The sequence below is a fragment of the Trachinotus anak genome, unplaced genomic scaffold, assembly GCF_046630095.1.
Source record: "Trachinotus anak isolate AG129_WGS33_773 ecotype Australia unplaced genomic scaffold, CSIRO_AGI_Tana_v1 ptg000026l, whole genome shotgun sequence".
Taxonomy (NCBI): Eukaryota; Metazoa; Chordata; class Actinopteri; order Carangiformes; family Carangidae; genus Trachinotus; species Trachinotus anak.
Window position 1 is genome coordinate 10,394,986 of NW_027273877.1, and position 24,955 is coordinate 10,419,940.

The window sequence follows — 24,955 nt, forward strand, 5'->3', positions numbered from 1 at the left end:
TTGGAAATGAAGTTAAAGGATGATTGGGTTATGCTCAACTGTATATTGAGTTTAAAATTAGTTAAGGTTATCCATACATGCTAGACATCTGTGTACACATTTTTCTGGAGAGGATTTCGTGCTTGGTAATAAAAAAACGGATGTTGACCATTTTACCCACTGATTGGTTTTAAAAAGATGATTTTAATATTCTGTGTTTTGTTTTATGTGGTTGTTTATATTTCTCATATATTTCTGTATTATCTCATAATTTGGTGTTTTGTTAAAAATATCACAAAAAGATGATGATAATATTATTTTATAAACCTAATATATATCTACAGGCCACATGACTGATCAAAGGACTGTGTATGAGGAAAGCGGAAACAAGCTCAGACACCAACCTGATGAAGGCTGAAAACGTATGGTCAGCTGAATAAAACATGGAGCACTAGAGAGGAGTTGTGCAAGCTGTTTTGATTTTGTAAACAAATACTAAGTAGTATCACTTATTAAGACGCTGTCCAGCTGTTAGAGACTGAAGTATGTGCACTGTTCCCTTTTTTTTTTTTTTTTTAACTAAACTTCAACAGATAGACATGAAAGAATGAAAGACAGTGGATGCTCCTCGATCAAAGACAAACTCAAAGACAACAATAACAACACAGACTTATTGCTTTGCGTACAGAAAGTACACCCATAGCTTGTAAATGTTCAGTACGGAAGCACATTGCTGCCATGCCAGAACAAAAAAAGTTTATTCCTATTGATATGATAATGATGATGATTAAAAAAAGCACATTTTTCCAAAGTAAGTGTTGTAGTGAAACCAAGAGGAGACTATTAATGTGTGAAGGGATTTTTGTGACTCTATAGTATATGAGAAGGAAGACGTCTTACGTTATAAATATATTAAAAAAGAAAAAAAAGAAATATATATATAATTATCACATCACAATGTTAAATGTTTTATGTTAACAATAAGTTATCACAATATATTGAGAAATGTTTCATGTTATAACAATATAAATATTATATTGTTATGATAAGTTTGTATGTCCTAATAACATGAAAATATTGTTATAACATGAAAAACATGCTATACAAACAAACTTTACATTATAATGTGATACTGATTTCTTTTTTTTTTCTGGCATGGCAGGAATAAACTTCCGTATCATTCCATAGCGATACGATATTAACACACAGTCAAGTTTTATGGCTGTCATAAAATTAATATCCATGAGCATCTTTATTAAAGGAATAGTTTGATATTTTTGGAAATACGCTTATTCGCTTTCTTGTCTAGAATGAGATCAGATGATTGATACCTCTCTTGTATCTGTGAGCTAAATATGAAGCTGGAACCTGCAACCGGTTAGCTTAGCTTAGCATAAATAGAGGAAGTAGAGGGAAACAGTTAGCTTGGTTCTGTCTGAAAATAAAATCCATCAGAGAGCAAGACCAGCTGTTTCCTTCATTACCAGTATTTGTGCTAAGCTAAGCTAACGGACTGAAGAGTCTAGCTTCATACTGAATGGGCATACAGAAGCCAAGAAGGGCCACACTTGCGTATATTCTTTTTCTTTATCCCATTGATTTAAAAATATTTTCGCTTCAGATAACAGAGCTTCCCAAAATGTCAAACTATCTCTCTAAAGTCTTTTTAGTCACTTCCTGAGCTCAGAGTTCCCATCTGGCTCAGACGAAGCTGTCCCTGTTGAAGGTCCGACGGGTGTTTGACGTGGCTCCGGTTGCTTGGCTCTTCCTGCCCTCATAAAACAGTGGAGGCACCAGAGTCACTCTGGACGACGAGGCCGGCAGCATGTAGGTCCGCTTGGTCCGGGCAGTGGCGTACGACACTGGTCTCCGAGGCCTTTTCGTGGAACTGATCATTGAGATAGCGTGGTGAAGTAATTCTCAGTTACACTTCTCCTGCAATTACTGTGGCCCATGATATAGATAATAAAGGAGATTTCATATTTACCTTGATGGGATGCCTTCTTTTCCAGAGAAGTAACTCAACACTGACCCTCCAGAGATGAGAAGGACGGAGCCTCCCCAGCCAACAAAAATGGCGGCTCCAATTTCAAATCTGAACGGCAAATATTGAGGTGTATCAAGAGTTGTGGTTTGTTTTTGTGCAGTTTTTATTCCTTCTCTTTAAATATCTCTTAAAGGGACCTCGTCGTAATAACCATACTGCTTCAAAATGTACTCACTTCTGTGCCCTGAAATGTGGATCCAAATATTCTCTTACAACTTTGTTGGCCCACCAGGAGTAGGTGATCATACCACAGGTTCCTGACAGGAAATATACCATATTTTGAAGCTCCTGAATGCATATTTTACAGTTAAGTTAAACATATAAAAAAAAATATATATATTTTTTTTTTACCTGAAACCAGGTAGGTCAAAGCACCTGCAAAGGTCACCCTTGCATTGATAATCTCTGTCCCGCCTATTTTAGTGCATTTCATTCCAATGAGTGTGAGGACGCCTCCAAAGAAACCGGTGACGACGGCACAGACCGCCAGCGCTCTGCAGGCGTGTAGGTACACTGAAAGGAAACAGGTGAAACTGAGATGTAAAAGCTTAAAAGATTTTTTATTTTTTATTTTAATGAATTTTTGTAAATAAATGAAAACAAATGAGTATGTTAAATGTAGCTTAATCTACAGTTTCATTGAAATGTTCCAGTAATGTACTGTATTCTCTAAACAAGTAATCTATGGGATTGTATTAAAATGTATGTGTTTTTTTTTTTTTTTTCCGGAGAGCTGGAGAGGGTCTATTTAACGTTTCTAATCCCAGATTCATTATTATTGTTTTAGATTTATTTTTAAAAATGTAAAAACAAAATCACAACAAAAACAAAAATAGAATAAATATTAATAACACTGGAAAGCATTTTCCTTTTTAATATAATGTACAATTCTACCCCCCTCCTTGCACAAATAGTTTTTGTACAGTCCCTAAATCTGTTCACCTGTTAAGAAGTAAATTGATATTTTAACAGTTTTCAGATGATCCTACCAGGCAGGCCCAGCATGGAGGGGTAATCCTTGCAGTCGGACACCCCCGTGGTGTCTGAGATGCAGTCCTTCCACAGGTTGGAGAAGTAGTTGGAGGTGGTCAGCACGATGCTGCCCACCTCAGAGAACGTCCAGTACTCTGTCGGAAGAGTGGAACACACCAGTATCCAGCCACACAGACAGGACACAAAGCAGCCGATCTCCATGTACATCACCACCGTCCTGTGTACCATGGTGAGTGTTGGCTGTCAACCAAAAACCAGTCGAGATGAATAACGAATAAAACTATATAATGTCTTAAATGAGATTAAAGTCGAGGCTTTGAGCAGTTCTCAGTGTGGGAAACTGGACTGAACTCTGTGTCACACCAGCAGTGTGGATGTTTGCTTGTATCTCATCTTATCTTCTAGATGGTTTTGCTCAGTAAGCATCCTTCATGTTCCCAGGACTCGGTGAGGGATTACATCTTTCTGGCTCATTCCACCAATGTGGTTTACCCTTGTGTTTTGTTTGACTCCTGCATTGTTGCAAATCAACCAAATTTATTCTCTCTTCAAACACTCTTTCTTATCTGGCCTGTTTAATACTTCAAATGTAGAAAAGTAATGAAATGGTGACTTTTCTGTTTGCCACAAACTGAGCTCTTTGACTGCACCAAATAACAAAATATTTAATTATTCATATGTTACTTAGGAACAAAAGTACATAGGTCTGCAATAACAATATTTTCAGTATTCATTAATCTGCTAATTATTATTGTATTAATCTCTCATCTCTGTGACCTGAAAGAGAAGAGATGAGTCATTTTCTGTAGCAAACATCATCAGTTCAACATCATGTTTATCAGCATTTATTATAAGATCAGGAAAAGTCACAGTATGAAGCTGTTCAGTATATTTCTAAGCTGCTCCTTGTTCCTTGTTTTTTGGTGAATTTAGAAAAATGACCACAGCAGGATGGAAGTTGCTTTTAATTTTTTTTCTTTTTGTATGTACATGATGATTTTGGTTGGCTGTTACTTTCCACAAGACTTTATATCACCGTGCATTTGAATAGTCACACATTGGACACTGAGATCACGTCCTTTGTACAGTAGATAAGATCAGATCCACTGAAAGTATAACTTAAAGGTGCCCTGTGGAGTGTTCTTGTAAACAAACAAAAGTTGTGTTTACATTCACTATTTATCACCAAAATTCCTCATGTGTATCTCTAACTAAGTTGTTTAATGGATTTCTTTCCAAAAAAACACATGACGTATGACCTTAGTACTTCTGAAACCCTGGCTACAGACCTGACTGAATCTGTTGCATTACACAATCACAACAGAAGTCATCTTATACGCAGAAACACTTTGGAAGTCATTTGGCCTCTTCGATCCTCCATGGATGTGCTTTTTTCTTCTAACCTCTTCTTTTTCTTCGCCATCTCTGATAATAGGAACCACGTGGTGTCTGCTGAGAGAGTTATATTCACTCAGAAACAACAATAGCAAAACATTTATTAGAATTTGCCCAAATTTCTATCAGTACAATAGTTTCAAATCTTCATAGGACAGTGAAATCATTTAGTTAAATTGTATGTTAACAAACCTTTGTGGGTGGTTAACTCTGTACACAGTTGTGCAGTGAATTGTACAGCCGAGGAAAATAAGGAAACTCCCCACCAGGCCAAGATATAGGGGTGGTCCAATTTCATAGCTGAGGAGATAACAGTTGAAATGGGCCACTGTCTTAGTCACATTTGCTTATTAATGAGCGTTATTTAAAGACCAAATGTTACCTCAGCTTTGACGGATCTGCTTTGCTGTGTAAAAAAGCTGCAACGACTCTGTTTATGTATAAACAATAACCAGCCAAGTCTGATCCGCCTGCATGAGGGAGAGCCGATGACACGTGGGAAAAAGTGAGTTAAAGCTCCGAGAAGCTGCTTTTGTATAAAATGAGGCTTTGAAAATGCAAACAATTCATACTCACAGCCGGCCAGATGGAAAGCAGATGCTGTTATTAACAGCCTGTCGTTACTTCTCTGGTCTCCCCCAATGTGTGTGCACTCCATTCCTAAGAATGTGAGCACTGTGCCAATCAGGCCGAGGCAAAGGCCAATCATCAGGAGCCCCCTGACTGCCTGGATGTATGCTGGATAACAGACATTTATTATTGCACTATATTATCATTATAACATTTATCCACTCATGGCTAAAATAATATGTCACCCTGACCCCTTCTTATTACTTTTTATGAACAGGATCAAAGTAAATCAGTGATTATTTGTCAGTGTACCCACATTTAACCGTCCACAGCACCCCGAAGTCCACACAGTTCACCAGAGCAGTGGAGTCTTCATAGCAGTCCTTCCACAGGTCTGACCAGTACCAGGCTGTCACCACCACAGAGGAGCCTGCCTGACCCCACAGCTGGGCCACTCTTCAGTGAGTAAATGCTTTATGGTTTAATCATGTTTAGGCATCAGCAGATAATGATAAAGAGTAGCACTACCACAATTAGAAAGATCACTGTGAATGAACCAAACACATATTAATCACTTCGATGTAGTTGGAAGACTCGCAAGAGACAGACTGAAAAATCAACATCAAAATCAAAGCATCAGAGGTCGAAAACATTTCACTTTCACTTTTTTTTTTTGTATCAAACAACAAAGATGCTGGATCCCACATTTCCCATAATGCAACTCAATAATAATAATAATAATGTGTATTTCATGAGACCCTAGCAAATGCCTACATTTTTCAAACTCCTCAACTGTAGTTTCTAACACAGGCTTTCTGCTGAAAAAAAAAAAGAAATATAAAAAATTCAATCTTGGGAACACACTCACTATGACGTCAAGAAAAATGAAATAAAAGATAAACAAGAAGAGCACGTGGCAACATTGCATTAAGTTTATGCACAAACTGAAAAAAGCAGGCTGGAGTTCCCTGCGCCTGTTCCTCCTCAACCTTCTGTATTTAATGTCAGAAAAGCAACAAAACATTTTACACCATGCTAATGCCAACTTGTTATTCTGGTCAGACATTTTTGTATTTGTTCCTTAAATTATTATTGATGTTTTTTTTTTATTTACAAAAGTATGCTACACATTTTCAACTTAAGTTAACTTATTAATTAATTAATATTTTTGTTTAGTCTGTCAGCAAACAATCAGTCACATGATCCTCAGCTTGTATGAGCAGCAATTTACCTATGGACAGAGCCAGGCTAGCTGTTTCCCCATTTATGCCAAGCTAATTCCTGGCTGTAGCATTATATTTAACATACTGACATCAGAGTGGTGTTCTCAGCATAATTTATTATCGCTTGCAAAAATAATCGGTTTTGCACACTCTTTACATTTCAACATTTCAGCATCTGTCTCTTAACCTGCTTACCTCCAGTGGTCCATAGCAAGGGTGCAGCCCACCAAGCCCCAGCCCAGCATGCAGAGCAGCAGGCCCAGGATCTGAGCCAGTCTCCTCCACATCCCTACAGTCTGGTAAATAAAACAGCCTTCACTAATTCAAGTAGCACTTTATTTCACTGTGTTTTAAATGTGTCTACACTGCAGCTGTAGAGTTAACAGTCTTTCGCAAGATTAAATTCAACTGGAAATGCAGAGCCAGTAATGCACGATGTGAAGGGTTAGGGTTAATGTGTTAATGCCTTCCTACCTTGTAAAGAAAGTAGTCCACCAGAAGAAAATAAAAGCCCCAAGCGTTTTGCTCTAAATTAAAGCTGTGGAGTTCCAGTCCTCTCACTGCTGCTGCTCGTGTATTTATGTGAGGGTTTAAATAACAGCAAAGCAGACACTGTTTACTGTCAACCAAAGCATTTAGGCTGATGGAGTTTTATTTGCTGTCTAAAAGGTTGCACAGGCTGACACTTCTATTAGAAATTGAAGTGTACCTTAGCTCTGAGAAAGTTGTGTCATGTGAAAGTGTTGATAAAAAGAAGAAAAAAAAAGATTTAGAGAAAACATTATTGTAAAACCAGGACTTCATCAGTTTTTATTGCTACAAAACACATACAATTGAATTTGCTTCAATCAGAAATTCATAAAGGTCAGATCAGCTGTTCATCACATTCATTAACATCATAATGTGTCACATTTATTCAGATATAAGAGTTTTTGATGAATGGTGTGGTCTCGCTCCCCGAACTGCCTGAGAGTGACGACACTGTGCGGCTGCTGCTGCTGCTGCTGCTCCTTGACTCAGACAAAGTTGATATGCTGGACCTCGACGACAGGCCGGACTCGGACCCTGACCCTGACGCTGACCCTGATCCTGAACTCGACCCTGCAGACCTGGTAGTCCGTCCTGTCTTCGATGAGCGGCCTGACCTGGCTGTGCGTCCAGATTTGGATGTGCGTTCTGATCCTGAGGATATGGCAGACACGTCTGAGAGCTCAGACTTGGATGACAGCTCGGAAATAGAGGACACTTTGGTCTTAGAGGTGATCTCCGACACTGTGGACAGAGCGGTGGTGGACTTGTTTTGCTCAGGGTCTTGTAGTGGTTGGATGTGGATTACTCTGAGGAGAGAGAGAGAGAAATACTCTTGTCAAACATGATGAGGCTGCTGAGCTACCTTGGGAGGCCAGTCGAAATAATGTTCACTTATAAAGCAGTGGAAATAGATTATCTGTTAAATATATAAACATTCACTTGGACTCAAGGACAAACTCATTAGATTATGGTGATCAAAGGTCAAAGGTAAAGGTCAGTGTGACTTCACACAACACATTTTAGCCGTTACTCCAGACTTCACACAGCAATTATGACAAAATTTCATACAAATGGTTATTATTTTACCTGACTCTAGGATAAAACAGGGCTGTAATCTGAAACTAGTCTGGGTATACAGCCGCAAGGCAGTAATTCTATTTTTAATCAGTTAGTCATTCACTAAAAGTATTAGTTTGTTATTTTCCCAACATGAAGTAAATACTGCTTTAAAGCCCATTTTACCCTTTTTTGTCAAATTTAAATATGTTGAGTTAAAAAACGGGAATCAAGCCCTGAAATATCTGCTAGCTTTTTTAAACATGTTAGCGACGTAGCTTTAGGTAATTAACAAATTATTATTGCTAATTAGCTAACTTTCTAAACTAAGATGACAAAGCTTGTTAGCATGTTGACTTCAGCCTTCAGTTCAAGCGACAGCAGCGTTTAATTGGGAGTGATGTTTGTGTCCCAGTGGTGAATGTTCGTCAAATATTTGCTCTCCTTCAGATCTGTTTTTGCTCTCGGCCAACTCCCGAGGGAGGTTCTTTTATTGCTAAGAATGCTCCATTGTGTTCACTAGGTAGTTGCTAACGTTGTGGACCTGCAAACCAAAACATTAAAGCTAAAAGACAATAGAAGCTCTGCAGAACTGAGGACTCAAGTGTTGATAATTCTACTAGCAACCCCCTTCACATAAAATAGTCATGTTATCTATTTCTAATATAAAAATACTAATTATAGGTTCTTTAAGCAATTAAATTACTATAATACCTGCTTAACAGGTTATATTTGCACCTGTCCTTCACTCATCAAATTTGTCTCTGGTGTCAAAGGGCCTGTGGGAAGAGGACTATAGAGGTAAAAGTGAAAAACGATATCTTGAGTACAGGAGTGTCTTGCAGAATTGATCAACACCGGTGCAGATTTATGCTCTCTGAGCGCCTTCCAGTGTTGAAACTGATCTATAGCATGCAGTTTTTCCTTTCCTCATTTAGCCAGGAAAGCTTTTAAAACACCAGACATCTGCTTGTTTACGCCAGTGGCTTCAGCGTTATACCGTAAGACAGGAGGAAGTGTGCCCACAATGAACATCTGCAAACTGCCATCTTTAAACTCCCCAGCACTAACAGTGACTCATACACTTGGGATAATGAGTCACTCCACTGCAGCACACAGGAAACTGGTATTTATTGAGGCTGTGGAGAGTGGAGTTGTTTATTCACCCCTGAAGTGTTAAAACAACATGTGTCTGTACTCACGTGTCCACTTTGTTACAGAGCGGCGTGCACACTGACCACAGGTAGAAAAAACCACCAGTCGCATGGAAAGCTGAGCCAACCCAGCCGAGGAACAGCGGGGTTCCAAGGTCATACCTAAAAACAGAGATTAATATTTCAACATTTCCATTGTTTTATTAAAAGCCATTTTTGCTGAAACAGGCTAAACAGGCCTGTTAACTTACTTCAGTCCATCGAAGTCAGGGTTGAAGTATTCTACTGAGACATACTGTGCATAAACAGCATACCCACATGTGGACAGCAAACCTGAAGACAAAGCATGTTGAGAGATGAGGGAAAAAAACTATGTTGCATTTTTTTCTTTCATATTTATGGAAAATGTTTTGGTTGTTTCAAAGTAAAACATATCAAATAAATAAAATATTATATTTTTGAATGAGCGATAAAGTAACTATATTGTACTATTGGTGTATTCTGAGTATTTATATACAAGAATTTATAAATACAATTTAATTAGTACTAGAAAGAACTACGCAATGTAGCCTTGAATAATAGGATAATAAGATAATAGAAAAAGACTGATGTTTATTTTTTGAGATCTTTTGAGATCTTCAAAAAAATGTTTTAATTGTTTGTTTGAGGTCATTTTACCTCTCCAGGAATCTTATAAATAAAACAAGGGAAATTCCCTGTTGGTTGAACAACAGGTAGACATATGCAAACTGTGACAGGAACAACAGGTATATAGATATAATTTACGTTAATAATACAAGTACATTTGTTTTTTTAATGACTTCATAGATCAGGGCTAGAAATAAACAACGGTTAATTCTTCACTCATCTTATTTTTATTTGAATGCTTGAATGTAGTTTAGTCACCATGTTAAAACGCTCATAAAGACAATGCTAATCTTTAGCAGGTAGGTTATATGATTTACTCCATCGAGTTTAGCATGCTAGCGTGCTAACATTAGCTAATGGACACCAAAGACAAAACTGAGGCTCAGAGGAATATCATTAATTTTGCAGGTAGTTGGTCGTAAACTAATTAATTGCACAAGTTAAAATTTTCGACCTGATAATTGGGGCTAAAGGAAAAGTTCAGTTTAGTTCAATGAACTGGTAGCGTCTGATTTTGCCACTCCCATGTTGCAAGTCTTTTTGTGTTTCACCAGATTTGAATTCTCTCCATAAATCTTTTAATTTGATGACAAAGTGATTGTTAAATCATGGTTGTTAAAACACACAGATCTTTATAAACTAACAAGAAATAAATAATCAGGTTAAAAATCTGTTGCTGAGCAGAATTCCAAAACACAAACAATAAATATGGGCAAATGGCAGCTTTTACTGCATGTACACAACATAACAATAACATAACTGACCATCAGAACCTGGACTGTCTTGTTATTAAAACAAGGCATTTACCACTGATAATGTGGAAACATCCACCAGTGTAGATCTTCTTGTACTTTGACCGATCTTTTCCCCCAATGAAGGTGCACTCCATACCCAACAGGCTGAGCACAAACCCCAGCATGCCCAGGGTAAGAGCTGCCATCAGCAGGCCTCGCACTATCTGGATGTGACCTGAAGTTACACAACAAACAAGCATTAATAAAAGCCCTCTGGATTTGTTAGATAGACACAGCTTCAACCACACAAAGATTGTTTTACCTACCCTCCACAGACCAGAGCATAGGGTAGTCGTAACAGTTGCTGACAGCAGTTGAGTCTGTAAAACAGGATCTCCACAGGCTGGACCAGTACCAGGCCACCTTGATTATGGAAGAGCCTCCCATCCCCCCGATGGAGGTGATCTTCCAGCCCTCCATGGCCATAGTGCAGGCCACAAAGATCCAGCCCAGCACTGTCATCAGGAAACCCCAGATCTGGACCACACGGATCTGCATTGCAGGGCTTCTCGTTATTTAGATTCCAGATCCAAGGAAGCTCTTGTTTTGTCAAGCTTCTGTTTTTGTCCTTAATCACTCATCCACAATCTAATTTTGCTGATTTTTTCAGATGGCTGTTCTTGACTCATGCGGAAGCCATGCTCATCTAGTTTTAATCCAAAATCGAACGGAGTGGCCTCCGACTCTGCTGCTCTTCTCGGGAAAAGGAGAGGACGGACTGGATCACAGGTACGAAGCAGGGGTGTACTGTTGTTTGCCAGGTATGACTGCACATGTGGGTGAGAGACTGCAGCCACTTAGGTTCCCATGGTCCACAGGTGAGACTTGTCAGGTTTGAATCAAGATTGAGCGTGCTCACCTAAGCATGTATCTCAAATTACCAAAGACTTCATGCCCCCATCAGACCGTTCTGGACTTTCCCTCATGTGCAGACATAGTTTAAAAAAGGAAGATCTGGTTATAGTATTAATCATACATCTTAAATCATATTTTTTTTGTTTTTTTTTTACAACATCAGGGTTATTTCTCAGACTTAAACATCACAGTTTAATTTGACTGCTCGAAGGTGGGCATTGCTTTGCAAACGCCGCATGATACGAAGCTGGAGTGAGTTACGGAGCTGTGCAATTTTTCGTCCGTCTGCTGCCACCTAAGAGCTAAAAGTGAAGTGTGGTTTTCCATGATGGGTGGCTAGTCACCCCAAATCACATTATGGAGTTCTACAAGAAAAGAGGAGAGGGATTTTGCTATAAAAAACAATTTAAAAGTATTTTCAGGACATATTTTTGGTATATAAAATTAGATAACTGAACAATCACCACAGGAAAACAGAATCAGAACTTTAAAAAAAACATTTTTTTTTATGTTTTATATTTTTATTATTTTTTATTTCACTTTAAAGTTGAAAAGCTCCCTTCAGAGCCACAAAACATATTATACAATTGTTTTCACAGGGTAAATGATACTTCTTGTGACAAGTACACTGATCTGCGTGTGTAAAATTGGTGGATTGTCACATGAATCTGGACCATTTAAAAGTAAATAAGTCACAAATATCTCTCAGTCCACTTTTTGCTAATTTTATCATCTACACCAGTGGTTGCCAACCTGTGAGCCGTGGCCCACTGGGGGCCACAAAGGTATTTCAGGTTGGCCGACAAACAGTACAATTTTGGTGAAAAGATGCAATTTTATAAAAACAAATAATAATAATAAAAAATATGAATAATATTTTTTGTTTGTTTTTTGTTTTTGTTTTTTCTTGTATGAAGACCTGTCACTGTGATACACCAAACCACTTTGCTGTCGGACCACTTCCTGTACCGATTTGCTGTCTCAGTCTGATTCCTTCTAAAAGATTCCATCCATGACAAAAAATGGAGTGTCAAAGTCAAGAGCTGGTTAGCAACAGGAACAATTAAAAGGACAGAAACAAACAAACAAACAAAAAAAAGAAGAATTGAGCCTCCTTTGATTTCAGCTCAGTCCTGAATGTTCCATTTTTATCATTAAAATAAAAAGTAATCTGAGAGGGCATTATTTGGCCCCCATACTGTTACGAGGTCAGATGTGAGTCGCCAACATTTTTGAGATTTTCAAGTGGGGCATCCGTTGGAATAGGTTGGGAACCACTTCTCTATACATTAGTTTTACAATATATGACATTATATTAACATTTGATCAAAAACAGTGTATATTTCTGACCTTAACATGTTCCATGAAATATGTAATAACCCTGCTGCTGTGACCGAGGCTGCTCGAAGCATCACTCTTGACTTTGCCTGTGACTTTAAGCCGCTAGTAATTATTAATTTTACCGAGAGTGCACTGTGCTGTAGGTCTCATAATTACGGCATAACGTCTTTGTGCTGTTATAAGTAGAGTTAAATCTGAGGTAATGAGAGTTACGGGGAGTGATGAATGTTCCTTCAGGGATGAAAGAGCTCCTCTTTGTTTCTAAGTCCTCTCGGCTTATGACAAAGTTATTGGTAGCGGTGGGGAGATATTAGGAATGGTGAACCACCGGGTAACTTTGATTAGCTTTAATTAGCATGACACTAAAGAAAAAAGGAACAAAGGAGGGCGTTTGTGACCTCAGCTGACCAGGCTTTCAATAACAGCCAGAGCAGAACAGCAAATAACAAATCTGTTATTTGTTTTTGTCGTCTCTCAACAATTGAGCTCAAAGGACACAATTCCTATTACATATTATGAAGAATCCTCAGATAAGTCAGCCATTAAATGTGCATTAATGCTGCTCTCTGGTGGTGTGATTTCAGTTATAGGTGCAGAGAGGAAGCGGTGGCTTTGTGCCCTCAGACTTCATCCTTCCTCTTATGACCTCTTTCCTGACAGAGGTCAATAAAAAGGTCAGTGCCTCCCAAACTTTTCTGATTGTGATCCCTTAATACAAAGTAATGTCTTGTGTTCAATGCTTTATTGAAGTTTTGGAGCCCTGAGGATGTAAATCGATATAATTCACATATTAAACAGGCGACACATATTTTATTCTTACATTTTGATTTTTATTAAATCGTACAGTTCACTGCACACATGGATGGTTTCAGGCATTTGTATACGAGATGCACCCATTCCTACTTTCTTTGGTAAAACTAAAATTTTTACCTGTATATTGTAAATATGCATCGGTTTGTGTAGAATTTAAAATCTACAGACATTCATGGTCCAGAGGGAATAAATCCTAATGACTTTGGTGCTCCCTGACTTTTCCTCTAGCGCCAGAAACAGATCAGACTCTTCAGTTATCCAATGGAAAATCTCAACATATACTTGAGTGATTGACACAAAATTGCTGTACAGACATTGATAGTTCTCAGATGAAAAAGATAAAATAAAACTATACAGTATTTCACTAAAAAACTGTTCTTCATTTGCTGCCTTCTTGATTAGGTTCAACTTGTGAGTCCTCAAGGGGGTCCAGACCCCCAGATTAGGAACAACTAGTCTTGATTGTAAGGGGAATACACTATGAAATTGAAGTGGTTTTAATTTTGTGTAATAATAAAGTAATATAGACACTGGATCATACAATACTAGTATTATATCAGTGAGCGTTCTGCAGAGACCTGGATACTTGACACTTGTTTACGGATGCAAGGCGGCGGAAAGCACAGGGCAACTGCTCCCTGCCAGCTGGTTCAAGTATCCAACCTGTGGGCCAAGAGGTTTTGTGTAACATAGCCTGGGGTTCCTATTGATAATAATTCCTAGGTGGGGATGGATGGCTGATAGGAGGGGAAACCTCCGGTCGCGCCTCCAGCTCTGCACAGGCTTCTCTGGGGTCAGATGTGATGTTGTGACCCTTGGAGGTCAGATCAGTCTAGACCAGGAAAACGAGAAAGGTCTTCATTGAGAAATATTACCTGAAGCATCTAAACTGCAGATGCTTCTATTCCTTTGATGCAACAGGACACGATCAACTGGAATCAGAGCTACTCAGGTTTTAAAAAGTAATCTGTTTTTTTTTTAATTGACATATTAAATTGACATTCGATCACAATTACACAATTTTGTATTTTCCAAAACAGCTCGTGTATAATGTGTCTAATTATAATTTTAAAAAAAACAAACAAAAAAACCACTTGGAAAATGTAATTCTTTCAAGACTGCCTGCTTTAAATGATGTCACCATTTCTAGAAAAATATATAAAAAGATATGTTCATAAGCACTGAATTTACAAAAACTCAAGCAGTAAGCTCACACAAAAGGTGTACTTTCTTTCTGTCTAATAACCTAGATGCTAATAAAAACAAACCGAAAAAAAACAGCTTTAAAATCTATTGCAGACTCCTTTAAATATTGACTCAAGAATTATGAATTATGAGACGTGTGTCCAGTCTATCTGAGACAGACAGGAAAGGCCAGCTTGTTGAAGGTGACCTGAGTTTTGTGCCAAATCAAATTTCCTGCCCTAAAAGAAAAACAAGCTTCTGTTTTGCATATTGTCCAGTGACAGAAATGTCCCAATAAAGTAGCCATATTTAAAGATGAATCTAGCCTCTATGTCACATGAATTACATTTTTCAGACTTTATTTTCTCATCAAGTGAATGCTGTCCTTTGCTTTGACTGGTGAGATAGTTTCTTATGATCATGAAATACTGTAATAAAATCCACAATCAACTCATGTAACTGTAAATGAATAGAGTTCAATTTCAAACGTAGGCATTCCTTCCAAACTGCCTAGACGGCTCCCCTGTTTCCTTGCGGAGGCTGTTGGTTCTCTTGCTGTGCTTGTTGCGTGCTGTCACAAATGGTGCAGCTCCACCATAGGAGTATTCAGCTCTGCAAAAAACCAGGACGACAAAAATTAAGCCTTTCAGTGTAATACATGTAATGTATTATGTTTACCATATTCATTGTCTTTATTGTGTTTGCTGTTTAGCAAATGCTAATTAGCTATTTAGCAAATGCTAATAAGCCATTGTGATGTTGGTGCTGTATGAAAAATGAAGGGATTGCCAAAATTCATTACAGTGAGGACCATGAACGCATGTCTCAAATATCATGTTGTTAGCATATTTCAATCAAAGCCACAAATTTCATCTTGCTGGTGGGACTGGAGTAAGGTGACCAGATTTCTGGATGAAAACTGGGGACCAGTTTGGCAGTCAATATATCCAATGTTTTTGTCAATGAAATAAAACAAGGGGGACAGTCCTGGTTTCATGTATTTTGACCATTGTAACTTTTAGGAGATAAATATTACAGGTCTGTTTTTAATTCACAGTTAAAAATGGGGACATTTCCGGGGACAGCTCCAGTCAGGGGTGGGCCACCAAAAACAGGGACTGTCCCTGTTCCCCAGAGGCTTCATCCTCATGCTCGCCTGTACAAAATTTCATGGCAGTCCATCTAATAGTTGTTCGGTCTAAGTGGTGCAATAACTGACCAACATTACCTTCCCTAGAATCTTTAAGTAGAACAAAGAATCAAGGAGGCATGAAATACTAAAGTGTGGGTGCAATCAGGTGTTTGGGGGCCACAAATCCCTCCTGTCCTGGGACCAAATCCTGCTTAATATTTCTTCATATCTTCCTTCCTTTCTTAGATTTCTTGTTTTATGCAAGAATATAAAGCCAGGAGAGCTGAAAAAATGATGACCCAGGGTGTCAACAAAAGAGAAGGCTGTTTTCTTAGCTTGCCTGATGCAAGACTTCCATATAGCTGCCCTCAGTCAAGGTGACTTTCACTTCCCAAAGGACCTTGTTCTAACAAAGGAAACATTCAGCCATCTCTGGCCTCGTTACTAATCAAAATTACAATCATACAATTTGGCCTGTAGGTTCAGCAATTACGAGACAAGATGCTGACAGAGATTACTGGATGTTTTCGACTGTAACTGTATTGCAGTTAAAGTAAAATTAAATTGCCTGATTGAGTTAGCAACTCAGTGCAGTTTAGAATTTGTCCAAATCAGATTTCCTCAAAGTCCTCCATGCTGATGACAGATGTGGGATCACATTGTTGGCATCCAGCAGGACAAAAGCTAAGCGGCTTGCCTCATACTGAAGCCTTCAGACAGGGAGAGACAGAAGATAAGTCCTCCAAGGATACACAGCACGGATCCAGCCCAACCGATGAAGAGAGCTGCTCCCAGCTCAAACCTGCAAGGTTGACATGGAAAAATTTGTTTTTACTTTCTTTCATCTGATTTGATCTGATCTGAGCGCATTTGATCAGCTGTCAAACAAATCTTTATTTTAATCCTGAAAACTTACTTCTGAGCAACAAAGAGAGGATCGAAGAAGTCGGTTGTGATCCTGTGAGCATATATGGAGCATGCAGTCATACAGCAAAGGCCTGTGGAGAGAAATACAAGGATTTCTTCTTCAAATTATTCACAATGGAATAAATTTATTTATTTTTTATTTAAAATGCACGTTTTACCACAGAGGATGAAATGTAAGCCTGAGAGGACCGTCAGACGAGCTTTGGTGCTCTCTGAGCCTCCTATTTTCGTGCACTTCATTCCCACTAGGGCGAAGATGGCACCAAAGAAACCCAGACACACAGCAGCGATCATCAGACCCCGACACACCTGGATATAGGCTTCATGACAGAGAGAGAGAAGAGGGGATAGTGCTTTAAACTATATTAATCTTTAAACCTTTTTGGTTTCTGATATAAAGCAGTTTCTTCATATCAACTTAAAGGATGATAATATGTCAGTGTCAGTGTGTTCACAGCTTGTTTCTTGTTTGTTAACCAGAAAACCAGAGGTGAGAGAATCCAGTATGTCACAGAAAAAGTCAATCAAAAATTATAGCATCTTTAATGATCTAGATGGCCCCTCAAATTCATCGTAGGACCCTTTGAAGGCCCCAACCTCAAGTTTTCTGAATCGCCGCTTTAAGCCAGAGGTTTGGAGGAAAAGGACAAGAATTTTATATATGAAGGTCTCAAATAGCCTTAAGACAAAGACAAATTCTGTACTTACAAGCAAAGACTCACAAGCAAGTAATGGGAAGGGACAAGTGACCACTGTATGACCACATGACTTTCTCAGATTGCTTCATTCGGACACATTAGGAGGTTGTTTCAGTCCAGCACTGAAATATGCTTCTGCTTCTGGCCTTTAGTTTTAAATGTGGCCATTGTTTATGGCCTGGAGCCAGTGTCAGAAAAGGAAATATCAAGTTCCAAATACTTTTGTTTACAATGGTAGTCATTCATCAAAAAACAACAGGGGTTGACAATTTTGGGCATCAGCATTTCGATCAGATGGATATTCACAAATGAACAATTTCTCAGAAACATACACAAAGATAGATATATTTATGTCCTTGCGCTTTAATCTCAGAAAGACAACAACAACAACCACTGCAATCCCAGAACTCACCATCGAGAGCCAGCATTGAAGGAAAGTCTTTGCAGTTTGACACACCAGTTGAATCAGTCACACAGGTTTTCCACAGGTTGGACCAGAAGGTGGCTGTGGTGATGACTGTCCCATCCACAGAGGACACCTTCCAGTAGTCTGTCGGCAGGGTGGACGACACCAGGATCCACCCAGAGATGGTCAGGAGAAAGGCAACAATCTCTGTTGCCATGTTGCCCATTTTTCCTCTGACTTTGGAGGTCTTGACTGGGACGGGACAGAGGTCTTTTCCTCAGAAGTGTCAGAGAGGAGGTGGGAGGGTCGATCTTGGTCAGGTGCGTCAGCGCTGGCAGTTCTGCAGAATTTTGCTTCTCTTTCACCTGCTCAGCCAAGCATCTACGTCCGAGAGCCAATACTTTTCAATGCACATCATTCACTGACACACAATCAGTTGTTGTATATTGTGTTTGTGTGTGGTGATGGGAGGGTGAAGGGGTGTACACACTAGTCATCACTCTACACAGTGTCCATAGGGTCTGCAAGGGGATCTGCAGAGGGAGGAAGTCTTTAATTGAAAGGATCTGAAAAGTCTTTGACAGCAAGGGAACACAAGATAGGAGAGATTGTACGGCGAATTGAATGAATGAATGAATGAATGAATGATGTGTTTTGTGTTCTTTTTTTTTCATTTCAGTTCATTTCACAATCTTGCACTAGAAGTTAGTTACCCAGTATTTCAAGTCCTCATCACTGAGTGGATGCAGTTTTAGCAAAAAGTTGGAATACAGATTCTTTTTCATGGTTTCACTTACACTGGTTATACAGCATTATAGCACCATCAAGTGGTAGAAAGGAGCAACTGTTTCAAGCTACCTGAACCTGTGATGTTCAAAATGTGATTGATTTCCAACAAAATGCTATTTACAATTGTTACTGCTTTATAAGTTGACATTACATTTTCTGCAGACGTTCATGCGTGAAATGCTGCTGGCTTCGGTGATCCCATGACTTATCCTCAACTGCATTTGATCACATTTGTGGTTTTTGATTATGCTGATGTTAGCATTCAGCCCAAAGCTCTGACGTGCTTTTGCCTCATACTGCAGCTCACATGGCTATTAGTCTTGTTTCTTTATCTTTGTTCCCAGTTGCTTTGGTCAAGTTTAGATTTGTACTACTGCCAATTTAAACAGCAGATGCTGGGCATTTCAAAAATATATCTTTTTCTTTTAGCCATATATTTCAACTTCCCTGCTGCTGTGTCTACCACTCAAACTTGTCTTGAAATAAGAAATAACTTTTTTTTTTTTTTTCTTTTACAAATGAAATATTTATATTAACAAGCAATAAAAATGACTTGGGTCAGTTCACTCAGGGGCTTTCCTGCCACACCTGTAGCTAATTGTGGCTAATGTTAGCTACTACCTTAGATAACCTTAACAAACCTCAGCTGTGTAACTGATGGTTATTTGTGCTATTATGTTTTATCATTTGGCTGCTTATTATCTTAAACCGTTCAGTGTTTTAATCTTCAATAACTGGTCAAAAACCGATTGTATGTGTTTGTTTGTGGTGAATCTGAAAGTAAATCTAGTGAAGTAGAGATATAAAAAAGGGAATACTGAAGTAACGTCAAAATTATACTTATTTTACACGCAGTAAAAATTCCACAGCTGCCTATTTGTGTTTACTTACTTTCACATACAAATCCTAGTAGAAGTAATATCTGACAACTGCATTCATATCTGTTTATATGCCAGATCAGTTTGTTATGTTCTTGTTCTCTGTGAATTTTAATCTCTTTCAATGTCATATTCTGTTCTGTGTTGTTTCCCTCTTTAGTCTTAACAGCACACTTTGTGATTATTACTGTAGGTTCACATGGTTTAATTTAATAATCATCATCAATATAGTGACTAGGCTGTTATATGATAGAACATTTAGTGGAGAAGCAAGCTAATTAAAGACTGTGTGGCTTCCTGTGTGTCCTGCTTCAGTAAAGGCTGCCAAGCAACTACAGCAATATAACTTGGGCAGTGGGGAAAGAGAGCATGACAGAAAGAAGGGGCATGGGAAGGCGAATCAGACATTAAAAATTAAATGTGACAAAAAGTCAGTCAAAAAGTCACTGAAAGGTAGTCAAGAATTCACAGTTAAACATTATTTAGTCAGTCTAATCAGTCCTCTAGATATCCCCTGGAACAGAATGAGGCAGTAAACCAGGTAATTAATTAATTTCCTAATCTTTTACTGAAAAACTGTTTACACTTGTGGTTTGCCCCCCCTTTTTTTTTCAACAAAGATTAGATCTAATCTCTGTTTGCAGAGAAAGAGGGATTGTTTCAGGGAAAATAAGTACCAGAAATATTTCCTGTACCCTCCTGGTTGTGTTGTAGCTGCTGTGCTTTATGACAGCAGGATCAGGGCCAGTGGGGACTGATCCTGGGGTCATAAAATGGGCACAGGTTAAGTGTTCACATACTCGTCATTCCAGGAAATCTAGACCTAGGTGTTTTACTGTCAGTAATCAACAGTCAGAAGGTCCCGAGAGCACTGTTCCTTAAATCTCAAGGAAATTGAAGCCCAGATGACACGCATCCATGGCTGCTGTTGCCGAGCAATCTCAGAGGGGAGACTCTAATCCCATAAACCTGCAGATGAAAGGGAGAAGCAGCTGGAACAGGTTGTTATCTGTGTTAAACCGTTGATGACATCCCAATACCGCCATGAATATAATCATCTGATGATATCAACCTTCGGCTGGAAAAACATTAGTGTTTAGTTTATTATCACTAAACACTGGATATGTAAAACTAATTAGTGCTTATTTAGAATTATTTGGAGCCATAATCAGGTCATATAGTATGTAAAGTTAGCTAAAAATTAAAGTAAATTAAAACTGTCATGTATTGCTGTATCTTAAGACATTTCCGGAAACATCTCCTGATGAAGAAAGTTGAATTGATTCGACAACTGTTTCCACAAAGTGCAACTTAGTCTAATACGCAGTAAATGAAATTAAACAAAGTGAGCACTTGAGGGAGGAAAAGAACCTGGGAATATGCAAGGAAAAAATAGGCCTATCACTCAGTTGGGATAGCATGGGAAAGGACTGTTGATCCCCTACGGTCGAATGTTATTGGGTTGAGTTCAGCTGCCTGTAATAATCTCCTGCTGGCTTTTCTCCTTCAGCCCTTTTCCCAGTTGGTGCTGGCTAAACATCAACAGGAGGATAATGTGCAAGGTGTGGGGGCCAAAGCCGCTCCAGTGTGTTATCATTAGACTGTCAGTGTCAGGATAATAGTTTACCTCGGTTACATGTGACTGGATTTCTTTGAAAGGTTTCCTTGAACACTGAAATGGGAGAAGGAGAGTGAGGAGGGAGGTGTTTTAGTCTCTCCACTCCCTTCTAGTTCTTTTATATCAGCGCAGGAAACACCTGTAGTTTATCAGAGGTTATCTGTCATCTACGGCACGCTCTTTATTTATAGGATATCCTGTGTGTGTCTACATCAGGTGTCTGTGTGTTTGTGCAAGGGACCAGAAAGACAGTGAGAGACGGGGAAAGCAAACAAAACCTAGCATGAAGGGAAATATTATGCAGTTATTTCCTTTGCTTTGGAAACTGCTCCCAAATTGCCTCAAGTAAACTCAGACATATTAGGGCTCGTACACTGTATTTCCTCTTATCAGGAGTGACACATTTTCATTCACTCCACTATAATGAGATAACAGAGGCTGGACAACTTGATATTTTGTTGAGTCATTATGATTATGAGTACCCTGTCACACACACAAAAAGAAGCTTACCTTTACACTTTTGAAGTATTTCATTTTACCCTGACAGTATATTTTTGAATGACAATTGTGTCTTAAAACTAGAGCAGATTTTGAACACACCAAATATATAACATATTAAACATAAATAACCCTTTACTACATCATAAAAATTGGGTCAATTCTCTGGTATTTTCAAACATATACAATCACATTTCCTTTCTTACTTGTGAACAGTGTTATCAGAGTTTTGCTGGAGACTTCAAAGCAATGCTTTAGTCAATACCATCACAAGGCCCCCCCCCCCCCCCCCCACAAGGCTAACATTGTAAATTCTGACTGTAAATGTAACCCACGCCTCACATTTCCTAAATAAATCAAGGTTAATTTGACTTGTTTGGACATAAATTGTTGCATGTGCTGCCCATAGTCATAAGCCAAGAGCACGCAACCAATAGCAGGATGGCTTTGTTTCCAACCAATCCGGTGTCTGCGGGGCGGAGCCATTCAATGTGCTTCTCTAATGTCTTTCGGTTAGCTCGGCTGCCTGGACGAAACACGTAACGCACCTTGGGAAGGCTGACCTCCGCTTTACAGATGTGAGGGGTGAAGCAATACCACATTGCCCGGAGCAGCAGTTTTCAGAAGGGGAGAAAGTTGAAGGAAAAACTACTGTGTGGGTGCGGACTACCATGGAACAAGTCAGTAAAGATGCCAAAAGGAACCCGGCGGCGACGGCGAATATTTTGTCAAAGATATTTTTCTGGTAAGTCCAGGAAGCTCCCCGGACGGTAGACGCTGTTGTTAGCTACTGTTAGCGGGGTGTTTAAAACGTGCCAAACACACCGAGACAGCGTGTTTGGCTTTTATTTTTTAAATACTTCTTTTTTCATTGTACTCCACAGTAAAAATGTACCTATTAATAGATAACAGTAAACTGAAAGCTACTTGAAGCTACTAGTACCTCTTGTGCTGCCGTTGACCGTACGGGTAAACGTGACCGGGTTTACACATGATTTCTGAAAGTGGTTGGAAAAGTTTTTTACTTAAAGTTAGTCAGCGTCCACTCACACCATTCCCGGCATGTTTATGTAATGCTAGTTTCCTGTTGAATCATTTGCTTTGGTTTGGTTACTCAGGTCTAATGGGAAAGTTGGACATTTGTGCCATCTCTCTTTCAAATACATGGAGCACATTAGTCTCCATGGAGACCACAGTAGCTCTATAACGGACAGATATGTCAGTGGTGATGGCCTCAGCCCATGAGATCATGAAGACCTGGTTCATCACACTGTTCACACTTAATATTTTAAGAGTTTATTGTGGGCAAATATCACATTTGGTGCTATTTGCTCACATGAATGCATCTGACAAGTGTTAAGAGCTGCAAGTGTATTTTATGCAGCTGCTGCACCATGGAGAGTTGATGATCATCTGAATAAAGTTATGAATTTTGAATATCTCTCTCTCTCTCGCTCTCTGTCTTTCTCCCCAAATCATCCCCTGACTCGTGATTATTCCTCTCTCAGTTGGCTCAATCCTTTGTTTCGCACTGGATACAAACGCAGGCTGGAAGAAGATGACATGTACGAAGTGCTCGTGGAGGACAGGTCGGAGAACCTGGGTCAGGACCTGCAGAGGTAAAACCATCTGTCAGCATGCGAATAATTACTGCAGTAAACTATCGTAGGCAGGGTTTTAATTCAGCAGTTCTACCACATTCACATCACATATATCTGTTCTCTGATTACATTCTACTTGCAATTAAGTTGTCATTAATGGAGCCTCAGCTTAACAGTTTCATTTTTAACTGTCTGGAACATCTGTTTCAGATATCCCTACTTGAAAGACATCTTTTACTCTTTGTGGCTAAATGATTGTTTTTGATATCTGCAAGTACAATATTACAAGTCAGAACGCAGAATGTTATAATGACTCAACTCAGATACCAAAGCCAGCGTCAGAGGAGAGCTTGTTTTCTAGTGTGCATCAGGAGATAAAAGATGTATTATACTCAGTGGATATCTCGAACAGCTTCCAGTTGAAGGAAGCACATTTCACCAACCACAAATTGGTATTATGATATACTCTTAAAATGGCAGTTTTGTTAAATCAAAACAAAATTACAGACATCTGTACTTATCATTTCACCATATACCACCTCCTTTCTGGAAAAAGACTTCCTGGCAGGAAGTAAATATCCTCATCCTTGAAGTCTTATCTTGCAAAATTGAAACATGAAATACTCCAGCAAAATATGAACCTCATATTTGTGTCAGCTCTTGGAAACGTAAACTGGGCTAACTACAAAGCAGCTTAAAGAAACTTGTTAACGTAACTACATCAAGGCTCGTCGCACACCTCTCCTGCCAGGCTCCGCAGACACCAGGTGTGTGCCTCTTTAAAATTGACACATGATCTGTGACCTCTTCTACACAGAACTCCTTCACAATAATTGGCTGATTGTTCTGTGGGACCGTTGGCCCAGTCACATGTGTTTTCATCTCCTTCCAAAAATACACACAAAATTAGAAAACCAATTGATGAAGACAGTAAGACAAGTACAAAACAGCACTGGGGTTGTACAATGACGACATAAAGTCACTGTAAAAGTGAAGGAAAAAATATCATAGGCTTAAAAATTGGGTTTGACTAATGATAAATATTTTGAAATGTTGTGCGTTATTGCTTCTACAAGACAAACTGTAATCGAGAAGAACTTCACAGTTAATGTTTTGTCTCTCTTAAAAAAACAAGTAGCATGGTGGGTGGTTGCAATCACGACCCTTGTCAACTCTTAAGTCAAACATTTTCAACCTTACCAGAAAGCTGCTGTGCACAGTGCTGATGTTTAGCTTAAACTATGACAGACAAATGGAAAACTTTGTGTCAGATTAATGAGTAAATGTATACTATGTATATCTAACTCAACAACAAGCTGCCAACAGGAACTAACATTGGAGTTTATGTCGGGTTTCTAAACACAAACACCCACACCAGTAAGAGTTCACTCCACTTCCTGTCATAAACTCCATCTAAACTCTGGGAGTACAAAAAGATGCACCGGTTGTCTCTGTCCAAACTGAGGGAAACAAGCTTTAATCTGGTTATTCACTGTGGAAATGTTAACTTCACAGCATTCAGCCACTGAATTTTACACACATCTATTGATTACTGGGTTGTTTCATGGTCTGTATTTTAGAAAGGTTTTTCAGTGGTAATGTGACAGCTTATTATCAGCCGTTAAATTGACAGTGAAATTTGACTTTATCAATGGTCAAATGAGGATGAAATCCTGTTTCTAAGGTGTCCCAGCTCTGTGAATCAAGAGTCATTTTTTGTTAGTTTGTCTTTCTCCACAGTGTTGGAAAGAGCTGAGTCACAGCTGTCACAGATGTGGATGCTGTCTATCCGCAGTGCGCCGGTGGCACCACAATGAAATGCAA

The 24,955-nt window shown here is 39.0% G+C and overlaps 3 protein-coding genes and 1 long non-coding RNA gene across 7 annotated transcripts in view; 2 read left to right on the forward strand and 2 right to left on the reverse strand.

The window, feature by feature from the left end:
- Nucleotides 1-990: 990 nt before the first annotated feature.
- Nucleotides 991-11,347, reverse strand: LOC139609734 (claudin-10-like). 3 transcript variants are annotated; one of them, XM_071464668.1, is made up of 11 exons: nt 6,682-7,101; nt 6,403-6,503; nt 5,301-5,440; nt 4,991-5,152; nt 4,797-4,884; nt 4,607-4,714; nt 3,016-4,471; nt 2,378-2,539; nt 2,202-2,283; nt 1,967-2,074; nt 991-1,867 (listed from the first exon to the last, which is right to left on the reverse strand). In XM_071464668.1, the coding sequence occupies exons 7-11, from the start codon at nt 3,245-3,247 to the stop codon at nt 1,681-1,683; spliced, it is 771 nt and encodes a 256-aa protein (XP_071320769.1). In that variant the 5' UTR covers nt 3,248-4,471; nt 4,607-4,714; nt 4,797-4,884; nt 4,991-5,152; nt 5,301-5,440; nt 6,403-6,503; nt 6,682-7,101; the 3' UTR covers nt 991-1,680. The 3 variants fall into 3 exon arrangements, with proteins under 3 accessions (XP_071320769.1, XP_071320767.1, XP_071320766.1); XM_071464666.1 differs by lacking the exons at nt 991-1,867; nt 1,967-2,074; nt 2,202-2,283; nt 2,378-2,539 and adding exons at nt 8,997-9,110; nt 9,200-9,281; nt 10,404-10,565; nt 10,657-11,347 and having other exon boundaries at nt 3,969-4,468; nt 6,682-7,544; XM_071464665.1 differs by lacking the exons at nt 991-1,867; nt 1,967-2,074; nt 2,202-2,283; nt 2,378-2,539 and adding exons at nt 8,997-9,110; nt 9,200-9,281; nt 10,404-10,565; nt 10,657-11,347 and having other exon boundaries at nt 3,969-4,471; nt 6,682-7,544.
- On the forward strand, nt 2,106-13,263 carry LOC139609737 (uncharacterized). 2 transcript variants are annotated; one of them, XR_011685338.1, is made up of 6 exons: nt 2,106-2,530; nt 2,999-3,248; nt 5,317-5,445; nt 6,409-6,506; nt 11,001-11,119; nt 13,171-13,263. It is a non-coding gene; the product is annotated as an uncharacterized lncRNA (long non-coding RNA). The 2 variants fall into 2 exon arrangements; XR_011685339.1 differs by lacking the exons at nt 11,001-11,119; nt 13,171-13,263 and adding an exon at nt 9,015-9,123.
- Nucleotides 13,264-13,445: 182 nt separating this feature from the next.
- cldn10a (claudin 10a) lies at nt 13,446-18,568 on the reverse strand. Its single transcript, XM_071464669.1, has 5 exons — nt 17,754-18,568; nt 16,802-16,963; nt 16,633-16,714; nt 16,414-16,518; nt 13,446-15,196 (listed from the first exon to the last, which is right to left on the reverse strand). Exons 1-5 carry the CDS (start codon nt 17,971-17,973, stop codon nt 15,067-15,069), a joined length of 699 nt encoding a protein of 232 aa, XP_071320770.1. The 5' UTR covers nt 17,974-18,568; the 3' UTR covers nt 13,446-15,066.
- A 3,468-nt stretch (nt 18,569-22,036) lies between these two features.
- LOC139609902 (ATP-binding cassette sub-family C member 4-like) overlaps nt 22,037-24,955 on the forward strand; it is a 32,745-nt gene continuing 29,826 nt past the window's right edge. The window contains exons 1-2 of the mRNA XM_071464949.1: nt 22,037-22,275; nt 23,039-23,149. Coding sequence (XP_071321050.1) covers nt 22,202-22,275; nt 23,039-23,149 — 185 coding nt within the window. The 5' untranslated portion in view covers nt 22,037-22,201. The remainder of the gene's footprint in view (nt 22,276-23,038; nt 23,150-24,955) is intronic.

Bases quoted from the DNA above. Each gene is read 5' to 3' on its own strand.
- LOC139609734 (XM_071464666.1), bottom strand. From the start codon at position 10,888: ATGCAGATCCGTGTGGTCCAGATCTGGGGTTTCCTGATGACAGTGCTG. The intron at 9,282-10,403 runs GTAAATGCCTTG...CTTTGTCTTCAG, and splicing joins ATGTTTCCACATTATCAGTG to GTTTGCTGTCCACATGTGGG. The intron at 7,545-8,996 runs GTGAGTACAGAC...CTCTCTCCTCAG, and splicing joins CTCTGTAACAAAGTGGACAC to AGTAATCCACATCCAACCAC.
- cldn10a (XM_071464669.1), bottom strand. From the start codon at position 17,973: ATGGGCAACATGGCAACAGAGATTGTTGCCTTTCTCCTGACCATCTCT. The intron at 16,964-17,753 runs GTGAGTTCTGGG...TCTGTCATGAAG, and splicing joins TTCAATGCTGGCTCTCGATG to CCTATATCCAGGTGTGTCGG. The intron at 16,715-16,801 runs GTAAAACGTGCA...TTCTCTCCACAG, and splicing joins CTTACATTTCATCCTCTGTG to GCCTTTGCTGTATGACTGCA.